This window comes from Myzus persicae, unplaced genomic scaffold, assembly GCF_001856785.1.
Source record: "Myzus persicae strain clone G006 unplaced genomic scaffold, MPER_G0061.0, whole genome shotgun sequence".
Lineage (NCBI taxonomy): Eukaryota > Metazoa > Arthropoda > Insecta > Hemiptera > Aphididae > Myzus > Myzus persicae.
The window spans coordinates 253,842-267,465 of NW_019103585.1; the positions used below are offsets into that span (position 1 = coordinate 253,842).

General features: G+C 28.9%; 2 protein-coding genes across 2 annotated transcripts; both read right to left on the bottom strand.

Moving 5' to 3' along the window:
- Positions 1-353: 353 nt before the first annotated feature.
- On the bottom strand, positions 354-5,708 carry LOC111034803. The gene is made up of 7 exons (XM_022316180.1): positions 5,543-5,708; positions 4,986-5,021; positions 4,597-4,759; positions 3,608-3,768; positions 2,427-2,562; positions 2,173-2,290; positions 354-550 (listed from the first exon to the last, which is right to left on the bottom strand). The coding sequence occupies exons 2-7, from the start codon at positions 5,017-5,019 to the stop codon at positions 509-511; spliced, it is 654 nt and encodes a 217-aa protein (XP_022171872.1). The 5' UTR covers positions 5,020-5,021; positions 5,543-5,708; the 3' UTR covers positions 354-508.
- A 3,269-nt stretch (positions 5,709-8,977) lies between these two features.
- LOC111034804 lies at positions 8,978-13,452 on the bottom strand. Its single transcript, XM_022316181.1, has 7 exons — positions 13,225-13,452; positions 12,298-12,324; positions 11,939-12,101; positions 11,619-11,776; positions 10,661-10,790; positions 10,409-10,526; positions 8,978-9,221 (listed from the first exon to the last, which is right to left on the bottom strand). The coding sequence occupies exons 2-7, from the start codon at positions 12,320-12,322 to the stop codon at positions 9,186-9,188; spliced, it is 630 nt and encodes a 209-aa protein (XP_022171873.1). The 5' UTR covers positions 12,323-12,324; positions 13,225-13,452; the 3' UTR covers positions 8,978-9,185.
- Between the last annotated feature and the right edge of the window lie 172 nt (positions 13,453-13,624).

A 13,624-nucleotide genomic window follows, 5' to 3' on the forward strand; every position in this document is an offset into this window, starting at 1 on the left:
TGAATTAACATTTTTGCATGGTATCCCTGTGCCAAATGTTATACATTAATATAAACAAATAAAAATGTATGTTGACCTACAAAAAAATTCGTTTTTTATTTTTTTAAATTATGTATTAATTATGTTAAAATGTTAGACAAAACGTTAGTTTTTTTTTAATAGAATGAGTGTTTAACTTTAAAAAAGTCACCTAATTGCATCTTATTAGATTATTACATATTTACATCGATTCATTATGATTCGTTATAAGTAGGAAATTATTACCAACTGATTATGATCGTTGGATTGATCACAATAAATATTTATCTAATTTACAATGTAATCAAAATAATAATAATATATCTTAGTCAGTATATGGTATTCAAGTGCATTATATTATTTTATAAAATGAAAAAAAAAATTACAATTAAATTGGAGTTAATAATCGATAAAAGTAAATTCATAAGCGATTATGCAATAAATTATATTATAAATTTGAAAAGCAGTGGTTCAGAGCCGTCATTCCTGATCACATATATCCTCCTATTGTTAGCTCCTCACCACATCGTCTCTGCAATGAAATAAAACGTTGGTTTAAAACAGTTATTAAGTACTAGGGTTATGATCAATACGATGATTATGAATTTTGTGTATTTCATAATGTCATGCTTAATTGTTTTAAGACATAAGCGTTTATTTTAATATTTTTTGGATTTATTTACCATATTTGCATGAATCTTTTTTGATGGTTTAAACTATAAGCATTGAGTCATCAAGTGTTATATTATGATATAGCATTGAAATAAAACAATTTTAATAAAAAAAAATCAGTGCTCCACGCAATTAAACGAAATCATCGATAATCCTCCTCAAGATGGGTACAAACAATAATGTCTATCGTATAATATACCATCCAGCTATATATCCATAATAGCATTACATAAGTATAAAGCTTTCTTGATAAAGATAAATTATATAAACAATATTAGTAAAAAAGAACACCGCTTTAATGCACTTATTATAATTTTAGAACACTGCTAACATCGAACCGAATGTTGAAAATTGGTGGGGCCCACTTTTCATTTGGATAGATAATATTGTTTATATATATATAAATACAAATTATACACTATACGCAATAACGTCATATACTATAAATTTAATCGGTGAAAACCGATTGAGCACTATCCATATTTTTAACAACCCGATTGAGCTCAGTCAAACGAATGCAATTTTGCCAATTTTTCTACCTCGTTTTATATCTACTTCAAATATTTTACTGAAATATTTATTTTAAGTACGCAATAAGTGTTTAGGGATACCACTTTAAAATGCGTGATTTATTTATGATACATAAATATCTTTATGACATTTGTAAATAATTTTAAAAAAAAAATAATAATAAATAATATATAATTCTTAATTGATGAATTGCTATACATTTTTAGCTCCATTTTTATATATATAGATATATTATAATTACATACAGATAGCTTTAAATTATTATTGTGTAGGTTTAATTATTATTAGGTATAATATATAAATACATATGATTCATGGTCTTAAGACTATATTTTTATCAATAATTTTTGGATACATAGTAATATATTATTATATTATAATGGTATAATTATTAAATATATTGGTTGTAGGAGAAATACAAATGTATTTAGTAGAAATTGGTATTTTTATTTGTTAATGGTTGGCAGTGATTATTAATCGGGCAAACCAGGTATAGGATATATAGGATGCATAAAATTGAATTATTGCACATCTCCTACCAATTATACTAGCAATTCTACCACCACTATAAGGAGGTTGAATTGCAGTTATGTATAGCCCCTCATCAGCGCGGCATGTCCACAATTTTAAGAACAAAAATGATAATATAATATTGTGTTAAGTAAGTAAAAAAAAAATTTTCCCGCATATTTTAATATTTATAAATAGTAAGAACGGCAACGTTGTACGTATTTCTGTGCTCAACAGTGTCGTATTTTGGATTTCTATTGTCTGATTGCATCTGTGCTCAATCGGATAGTAAAAAAGGTGAATTGTGCTCATTCTGATTACATCCCATTTAATGTTATTTAAATTATAGGGTTTGAAAACAATGAATTCGGATGTATCGATGTACTTAACTACAATAAAAATTATTATGATTATTAATGGCATAGGTATTGGTATACTGACCATCAATGCCATTAAGGGCCACATGTGGCTGAGCACTTGGCGGGAAAACTTTGAGGTCTTCATTCCGCATTTCTTACGAATCCACGAGTTCTGCGTATCCCAATACTTGCGATACATGCTGCCAAAAAACAATCTCAATAAATCAACAGCAAAATATGTTACGGTAAAAATATCGATTGAGCATCACATTATCACAATATATGAGTGTCATATTAATATTGCATTATAAGAGTATACGATTAACCAAAACTCACTCGCATTTCTCGAATAAGTCCATTTGCTTTGGTATTAGCCCGAATTCCACTTCTTGATTTATCTGATGAACATTCCATGGATCGTTGTAGTCATTATGGAATATTGATTTCGTGCATGATGTGTACATGTTAAATTCTGATAACGATTTAATTAAATATTATCGAGCACTTATGATAAGGTAGTATCGCATATGGTGGGCTCATATAGACATTTTACCAATAGACTGGCCCCCTTCAAGTTTCCACCTTGTCGAAATAGGTGGCGCTTTTCGGTTACTCAGTTACTCCGATACGGTACAAATGTGTATATACATACATGCATATATATTATATGTTTTATATCACATATGTTCTTCCTATATATATATACCTATATATTGATACTAAACTGGCTGCATCACTGCGCCATGACGCAAGTGACTATCAATGGTTTCGCTATAGATTGGGCCGGTCTATGAGCAAAAGATCTACGGAGGGGCTACAGACTGTTTATCATATTTTTTTTTTTATCTCATTAGTATACAGCTGAAATATTATACAAATCGACGAATTATTTTTGTAAAGCGTGACCGCTTTACTCATATAATATATAGCTACACATATTTGACCAACGATGGAACTGTTGTAAAATGAGTTTAGTTAGCTACCAATAATGATTATCTACTTTTTCCATCAGTGAAATGCGTACAACTATAGTAAAGTTGGTTACTTTAACCTTTTTAATATATGATTACGACTATAGACCGAAAACTATATTCATTGTCAATAAATAGAACGATAAAAGTTGAACGGAAGTATATAAATATCAAATATTAAGAATAACTCATCTGCCTAGCATATATCATTTCTAACATAAACTATTATATACCTAGTTTAAGTACTACAAGAACTAAAGGCCAGAGTCGGAAGGGCTTGTGAGGGTGATATTAGCCCCTCAAAAATATCGAAAGCCTCCCAAAATTATTGAACATTTTTCAAATCCTCCACTTCTTATTTTGTAAAGAAAGATTTAAGCATCCCCTAAAATGCAAACAAATCTCCACCTATGATGACATCACACTGCTCAGATATTGCATATTATAACTGTACATAATTTTCAACATAATATTAATGACTAATATTTTCGAGTTTTTCTATTTTATTCTCATACTATCTATGAACATTTTGCAATGTAAACTAACCTTTCTTGTAAGCCCGGCCTTTGGTGCAGATATTTTTTGCGCTCTCTACAGCTGGTGACGTATACACGCTGAAGGTATGTCGTTCTCTATAGGTTTCATACTGATAACAACTTTCCACGTACGACTTCATACACCTGGAGTGCCGTTCCACGATTTCGAATCTGTGTTTGACAAATAGGAATCACGAAAAAACCGATTAACAATGGTATCGGTGCATTAAATTAGATAACAAAGTACGTAGATGGATACTACATTAGTATTATAATTGGGATTACTATGGAATTATACTGTACAAATCACCGACACTGCAAAGCAAAGACGAGTCAAAATGATTCGTTCACCTCCAGCATAGAAGGTACATCAAACTTGTTTTAATAACTTGGCCACACGCCACTGCTAAACAAATGCAGCTATAACGGCTACATTTTAAATGACGAACTATTAAATATAACTACTTTTTAAATGAATTGTATATTGTGATATGGACACACAATCATTCTTAATTTATTATAATATATTATCGGTATATATACGAATCAACCCTGGGGCCACAATGCCTACTCAAATACTGCAATAAAAGTTACATATATTGATGCTTCTACAATAACCTACAGTGATACCTATATCATATGCATATATTTTGCGATACGCGTAAATCATCGTCAACGTAATAATGACGTATATAAATTATAAACATCGTTTAATTTAAAAATAGTTTTAAAATATCACTCCGTTCTTTGCTACAACCCCGAAGTTACTTGAAGTAATACTATTAAAACATATCATCGGAAATGTTAACCACCTTCACTGGATATTTACATGATATTTAAATTAATCTAACTAGTAACTACTAACATATTATAACTTAAAAACTTTTTAGGTTGGTTTGACTTAACTAACTTGAGTTAATGTTGTTCAACAAACTGTCCATCTTTGTACACTTTATACTATACTATTATTCTTATTACTGTATTCTATAATATACTGACGGGCAATAGTTGAAGTCTGTATATTCGTTAGTATCAATATTAGCGGCAAGAACTTCGAGCCAGTCTGTAATCTTTGGTACTGTACTGCAGTTGCCCATTGCATTAGTCTCTTCGCAGATCCAATCGATCTTAAAATCGGATTTCGCCAACATTATGAAAGTAGCTGTGGAACGAGAAAGAAAATATAGATTTATTAATATAAGTTTTATAAAGAAAGTGTAACATGTATAATAACATAACATAACAATATATATTATTTAAAAAAAAAAATATATATGTATATATTATATTATTTACAAATTCCAAATTCGACCATATCATTTGGTTGTGTTTTGGTTTTATAAAAATAATAATAAGGTACTGACATATTTTAATAAAATAGTACTCACAGATTACGAAAAATAGAAAGAATAGTTTCAGCATTTCTGTAACATAGTATAAAGTAATATTTAGAATCATTTTTTTTATTGCTTTTGAGTTTTCACACCTCAATATTATAAAAACTAATTTGGACTAAGATGCTGCATTAATATAGCCGTCTAGTTGTATGAATTTTAAACATTAATTAGATATACCTAATTTATCAATCAATATAATTCTGAAAAAATAAAGTTAAGTTATTATGATATTCTAATACTGTTTTTTTATATTTACGTGTATATAAATTATTAGTACAAAAACAATTTTTATACTTGTTGAAATGTTCTTTTTTTTTATATAGATCATCTATTATGTTTCATATATTATGTATTTTATTGTATACGTTATCTTAAGTATATTTTATAAGTTGATTAAATTTACAAAAAGTAGTGACAAAAATTATGACCGTCGGGTAAGTACCAACTTGATCAAGAATAAGACGTTCTGTAAAATATAAGAACCTTAATAAAAACTAACAGGTTAATTAATAATATTGTATTAAGTAACATAATATTATGTTTCTTACTGATGATTGTCGCAGTGATGAAAATTTAAGAATAAACTAGACAGAAAAGCACAGTCGATCCAATACTAGACAGTTGACAATGATCAGCTAAGTGGAGAGACCGATCTATCCCTCGAATACTTCACCATTCAAGACCAAAATTCTACTGATTTTGATTTGCCCCGTCTGGTTTTATTTTGACCGGTTTGACAGTGGTCCAATGCGGTGGGGCAAGTCGGTTTATTATTCGCCAATGCAGAGTTCTTTAAATAATAACATACCTACTATTATTGTTATTATTATTACGGACACGTCGTGCAGACGTTATTTTTCTAATCGGGTTTCCGCAAATTTCGTCAGATAACCTTAGTTTCCTGTTATTGCAAATACGCATAATTGTAGGTACCAAAAGTGTGTTCAGATTATTAATTGAAATACACCAACATCGATATGGTATCAAACTTCGTGGCGTACAACTACAAAGATATAGTTTTAACATTAATAATTTTATATTACTCAAATATTTTAATAATTCACAGTGCAATGATAATTACCTAATTTATTATGTGTTTTGTTTTTGATACTGAATAATGTAGTACATAGGTATTTACATACACAGGTATAAATATGAGAAGAAATTTAGAAATATAAATTAAAAGGCAAAAGTTGTTCTTAAAGATTCGATGACCCATGAGCTATACGTTGCATAAATGTTTCTATTGAGTGGCTGCCACGTTGAAATATCTAACCTACATTATACAAGCGGTGCTCGACATTTTTATGTCCGCGTTCCACCTACAAAGTTTGAAAATTTGCCACTTGACCGAATAACTTTTTTTTTTGTTTGCCAAAAAATATGTATTTACATTATTTTACATGTATGGAATCGTATTTTATTAAGAACTAAAAAATGATGATAATATTCTAAGCAATGAATTAATTCAACGGCTACTCATGAATTAGTACTATTTATGTTCAAAAAATGTTTCGCTTTTACAATTTTCAACACACGGCGATATGAATAGGCAAATTATATAGGCAGACAAATTCGTCGGTTTCACGGCAAAGGCTCTTAAGAGCTTGTACAATTTTTAAATACTCATCAATAACTCTCTTTAAAATTAAAATATAATAAAAAACCCACGAGAAGCCCTCCGTAATAATCTTACCTTTAATTTTAATAAGAGGTCAATTCACTCTACTTTTTTAGCTAACTGAGCTAAATGCGATCTGCTGAACGTAAATTTGATATATTACGCTCTTTTAAGACGAAGACAACACATGAGGGTATAGAGTCCTCTTAAGTCGTTTTCATCAAAATTCAAATCATGGGATTTGATATAGGCAATTCTCTCGTTCCTGGTTGTCTCTGCTAGTCTTTCTGTGTAGTAAATGATCATTAGTATGTGTATACTCCCCACCAATCACTCGTATTGAGTCATTAGATCAAATTATTCAAAACCAATTTATGGCCGCGAAATAGTCGTTCAATTTAAAAAATGTAAGGATAATTGAATTGATAAACAAATTTACTTTGCATCGATCGGAGAACTTTTCCAATTTTAGCAAATTCTTGACGATTATAAATATTTTACATTTTATACATTTTTCAAGTTTTAATATTGAATATATTAAAAGATATAAAATATATAAAATATTTTGCAAAGTAGACTAGCTTGTTTACCAATTCAAACATCTTTACTTGTTTCAAATATAACCACTTTAGAAGTACCTTAATTTTTATCAGTCACTACGGTTGTTTTGATGAAAAATTAATAGAGTATGCATACAACATAATATGCTGAACACCAAAATTCGTAAGTCTTATCCCACTAATTTTCTAAATTAGTTTATTTTTTTCATCCAACTATATAGTTACTCGTAAAAAAGGAATGCGTTTCGAGTAGACAAAGTTAAAATAGGGCAGAAAGATATTTAAAAACCTCAGAAAAAAATGTATGTTTATATTATGCAGAATTAATTAAAAAAACATACAAGGAATACACCAATAATGAAAGAATTATTGAAATTTTTTTGAAACGTTTATCATTGACGTTATCAATTTTAAGTTAATAATATTATGTTCTTCTATAAGCAATTTGATTTTTTTTTTAAGTTTAATTTTGAATGCTATAAATTAAAATCAAGTAATACCTTATAATATGTGTAAAGACAATATTTAACAATAGTAAGTTAATAGTTTTAATAGTATTATATGACTTTCAAAAAAATAAAATAAAATAATAATAATTTAAAATAAAATAAAATCAATGTAGTAAATACATTTTTAGTTAAAGGAAATATGTATATAAAAATATTTTTAATCTGTTTATTTATAATTTTTACAAATCTAAACAAGAAGTTTATGTTAGTACGTAGACATTTTTATCATGGATGTTTTTACCTAGGTTCTCCATTGAGTGTCCATCACTCATTGTACTTAAACAAAGGTACTCTAAAGCATTTTGTATTATCTAAGTACTCGCCTATTACTTTATAGTTTTACAATAACGAATCTGATAATATTCGACAAGTTAAGTTATAATTATGAATTATGATGTTCTGTATATAGCATTTATAGATTAAAATATTAATAATATATCAGCCGTTAGGAGCAATTCATTCATTCAGTACCCATAAAATCATATGAATTGTATTGGTATTGAATATTATTTACTCAATTTAAAACTATCATGACAAAGTTTTTATTGGGAAACCGCAACTGGTGCTAATTCCGATTTATACTAATTGTATTGTTTTAAAAGTTAAAACTGCAATAGTCTCAAATAAAAATGAATGCATTATTTTTGTATCGGTAAAGTACAAATTTTCAAGTTCAAAGTTAATAATTACATTGGTGTTTCAAATATAAGTTTGCACACATATGGTTTTTTAAAACATTTTATCTTAAGTCCTATTAACCTTATAAACAAATTATGTATTAATATTTTTTAGAGTAATATTTTATTCAATTTTTTTTAATAACAGCATACATTTTTGGTTTCAGATTTCTAAGCATAAAATGTCTTAAAATTGCACTAAGTAAATGTATAAAAATGTTATTTCTAAAAAATATGGTAATTTCATTTTATTTTATTTTAAGGTACTTAAAGGTACGAGCAGATTTGTAGTAGATTAAAATTTTTCAGGATATCCCTGAGCCAAGTATGATATACATTGGAATAAACACATAAAAACGTATGCTATCAATAAAAAAAAAATGTTATTTTTCCATTATTTAAAATCGCTTATAAAATAATATTCCCAATAAAATTACTTTTTTTCAAGAAAAATATATAACTTTAAAAGAACCACCTTATTACATATTTGTATGATCATCAGATCGATTCATAACGGCTAGTTATATGTAGGCATTTAAAGACAAATTATATATGTTGAATTGACTGCAATCGATATTTATCTTATGTGTACAATTCTATGTAATCAAGATAATAATAATGTATCTTAGTCAGTATATTTTCAAACGCATTATGTAATTTTATTAAAATGGAAAAAAAGTAAGTTGAAAAAAAAAGTACAATTAAATTCGAGTTAATAATTTGAAAATTGATAAGTGATAATGTGATTATATAAACTTGAAAAGCTGTGGCTTGCATCCATCATAGATACTTCGAAATAATTGATTTGGACTGCGTACATCGCCTCATGGTCCAGCAGCTGCCACTTGACTGCATAGTTTCTGAAAATGAAATAAAATGGTTTAAGTACTAAGGTCGTAGGATTATGGTAATTATATCATAATTAACTGTTTTAAGGCTTTAAACGCTTATTCTAGTATTTGTTGGGTATATTTGCATGTATTTTTTTTTTTGATACTTTAAGATCATAAACATCCTAATCACATGGCATAATTTAGTTATCGCTTATCACTTAACACTGTTTTTGTGCAAACTAATACATTGAAAAATGATTGGTATTATTTTATCATATAGTAATGAACTAAAACAATTTTAATATAAAATATTTACTATACTCTCTTTATAATCTGTACCACTGGTAAAAAAAAAATGATTACCTGACATACCTAACAAAAAATAAAGAGTAAACCTACCCAATACATCTCACATCTAACTGATTTAATCGATCGGTCGTCTGCCACCGATCAGTGAAAGAAACCTGTGTTCAATAAGAAAAAATCGAGATGATCAATCTTAATAAACTTCTCACACGGCTCACACGATGGATACAAACAATACAAACAATACGGTTTATTGCACAATATAACTATCGAGCAATTCATAATAGTATAAGTGTACGAATTCTAATAAATATTAAAGGATAAACAATAAGTAATAATGATATAATAATAGAGTAATGTATCACACAATATGCAATCCTGAATACCCATATTTTTTTTTTTTTTTTCATTCAAGCCTGGTGAATAAGGCTATTAGCTGTTATAGGGGTTATGAACTGTAGTAGGGGTGAGGTTGGTACCGTAGGTTGTTTTTTATGATTGTTAGGGTTGTTATAGTAGGTAGCAAACACGTGTATGTGTGGCAAGGTTTTTAACTACTACAAACCCGGATGGTCACCCATCCGGGGGCTAGTAGTTGTGGCCGTAGCAGCCAACGCGCCACGCCAAGCCACGAATATTGTTATCATATATTTTTATAGAACACAAAGATCAAATTTTATGTTTAAAAAGAATGGGACTTATTTCGCACTTCTTGCAATTAGGTAGCCAGAAAAAAGTAAATAAATGTATAAATGTTTGTATGTATATATTAAGGTATATATATAATACACATTTAAGTATATATTATAATATATGTTTATGTTACACATGGTTTGAAAACAATGAATTCGGATGTAAGTACCTAATTAATAGAAATTATTATTACTTATAGTTATAGATATACTGACCGTATACAACGTTAAGGGCCACATGTTGCTGAGTAATTGGCGGGAAAACTTTTCGGTTTTCGCTCCACATTTTTTACGAATGTTCGTGGACGTCACTTGCCAAAAAATGCTGACCATTCTGTCAAAAATCAATGCCGATAAATCAACAGAATACGTTCCAATGAAAACATGAGTTTTGAGTGACAAAATAAGTGCCACCTGTATTCTTTTAATATGTTATTAAAATATTATATAGAATGCACTATCACTCACTTGCATCGCTGAATGGCGTCCATGTCATCTATTGACTGTCCGTATTTCCAAATTATAATTTGAAGATATTGCTCCCAGTCGTCGTCGGCTGTTAAGAATGCTTTCGTACATGTTGAGTGTTCTCTGAATTCTGATAACGAAATAGTGAAATTTAATTAAGCACTCGTGATAAGGTAATATTATGTAAGATGGGGGCTACTGTTTATCATTTTTTTTTTATCTTAGATATATACAACGGAAATATTATGAAAACTCCGTCGACGAATCATTATTATGAAACGTGAGCTATTATACGTCTTATATTACATTTATACATTATATTGTACCAACGATAGAACCATTCGGTCAAACTGTTGTTTAATAAGTTAGTTTAGTTTGTTAGGTACCAATAATAATCATATTATCACACCTGTTAATTGTTTCATACTACCATCCGTGGTCAGTGTATAACTATAATGAAGTAAATAAGTTGAGCCAGAAGGAGGGGGCGGCGTTTTTATACGACTACGACCATAGTCTGAACATCTATAGTTGAGCTGTCACCTGTCATTAAAATAGGCCGAAGACCTTGCTTCTATACAGTGGCAGTCAAATTATTTTTACAAGGAGGGGGTATGGCTGATTTTTTAACATGCACTAATTGATTTAAAAAAAATATATCTTATGGTTAAAAGCTCTGAAAGTGACTGAAACAGTGACAAAAAGTTCATGAGGGATCTAACCCCCTCCACACGATTTCCCCGTTTGACGACCACTGCATCTATAATACATTTCTAACATATTTTTATATTTAGGTACAACGACAACACAACAATGCAAATATTGTACTTTATAATTGTACATAATTTTCAATATACCTATCTGTATTACGACAATACATTATAAAAGATTAATATTTTCGAGTTTTTTCTATTGTTCTTATTTCTTCCACTATATTATTTTCAACGTGAAAACTTACCCTTTTTGTAAGCACGGCCTTTGGTGCACAGAGTTTCGGCATCCTCAATCTTTGGCATATAATTGAGGAAAATATTTTGTACCTCGTCGACCATATACGGCTTACAGCTATCCACGTACGACTTCATACACTTGGCGTACCGTTCAACGATGCTGAATCTTTAAAAGATATTTACATTAACCTAACTACTAACTTATAACTTAACTAACTCGAGTTGTATTTCTTTCGATAAATTCACCATAATTGGATTTTTTGAATAACATTTTACATAGGTACTAGGTATTACTCTTATTACTATTCAAACATAACAATATACTGACGGGCAATAGTGTGAGTCTGTAAATTCGTAATTATCGCTATTATCAGAGATAATTTGGAGCAAGTCTGTAAGCTTAGGTATGGTAGTGCAATTTCCCATTGAATTGGTATCTTTGCAGATCCATTCGACCGCAATCTGGGATTGAGCCAACGTCATAAAAGTAGCTGTGGACAGAGAAAGAAAAAACCGATTATTAATATCAATTGTATAAAGAAAACGGTGTATTTTTAACAAGTATAATAACATAACATTATATGAACGGACGAAAGTCAAATCACAAACTCGACCATATATGGTTGTGTTATAGTTTTATAAAATTTATAATAGGGCATTGATATATTTTAATAAAATGGTACTCACCGATTACGAAGAATAGTTTCAGCATATCTGTAACAAAGTGTAATATAATATTTAGAATTGTTTTTTTTTTTTTTATCACATGAGTTTTCACATTTCAATATTATAATAAACTGTGAAAAATCATTTGGACTAAGAATCTGCATTAATATAGGTAGCAATATTGAATTATGTAAATTCTCAAACATTAATTTTAACAAACTTGTCACAATCCATGAATCGAAATAAAATAAAAAAGATTAAATTCACTTATTTCAACATTCTAATACGGTTATCTATGTTTTATAAATCGTAAATCTAAGAACAGTTTTGAAACTTGTTGAAGTGGTCTTTATTTTTGTTTTTATACATCTATTATATATTTTTGTAAATGATGCATTTCATTCGATCTGTTTACAATTACAGCATAATATTATTTTCATTTTTAAAGTTACTCCTCACATCCATGATTTTTGTTTTGTTTAAGAATATATAAGTAAATAAATAATAAAATATTGTTAATGAGAAATACTAACTTTGTATAAAACACTGAAGTATATTTTTTAAGAAAATTAAATTTAATGCATGTATTATTGTAGCCTGTTGTTACCGTCCTTTAATTTAGTAATTCGTAAGATTAAATTATATTAAATGTAATGAAATCTATTACCATATTATGGACTCTGTGTCCTTTGCATAATATACAGTTGTCATATATTTATTAATTTATTATCCTTCAAGATATTATATGTATTATACGTTTAAATTGATACAGTAAAATACCCATGATTTAAGAGTTATCAGTACAGTCGATTAGATTGTCCTAAACAAATAATATTATTGTTGACAACTAACAATTTAAAACTCAATCGACATTAAGATAATAATAAAAAATCATAAGCTTAATAATAGTTAAAAATTGTACAAATAACAAAGTGTTATGTTACTTACTGATGATTGCTGCAGTTTTCTGTAATAGTTATAAATAACTATCTGCTGAAAAAGTCCGCCAGATAAGTAAATAATTATTATTCAAAAATGTTTTAGTAAATCGGATAGAAATTCATAAAATAAAAAAATTTAAGATTAAACTCGATTGAAAAATCACAAATGACCCAACGCTCTCGACAATGATCGGAGAAAAACCGATCGATCCCTCGAATGCTCACGGCCAAAATGATTCTACTGATCTCGGTTCGCCCCGACTGGTTTTATTTTGAAGGCCTGCGAGCAAAGGGGTGGGGAACGCCGGTTTATTATTCGTTAAGAGGGCGCTATCAGAGGGCGTTAACATAGGGTTGCCATTTATACAAAAATACAAGTCGGGACACTATAATACCCCCCCCCCCCC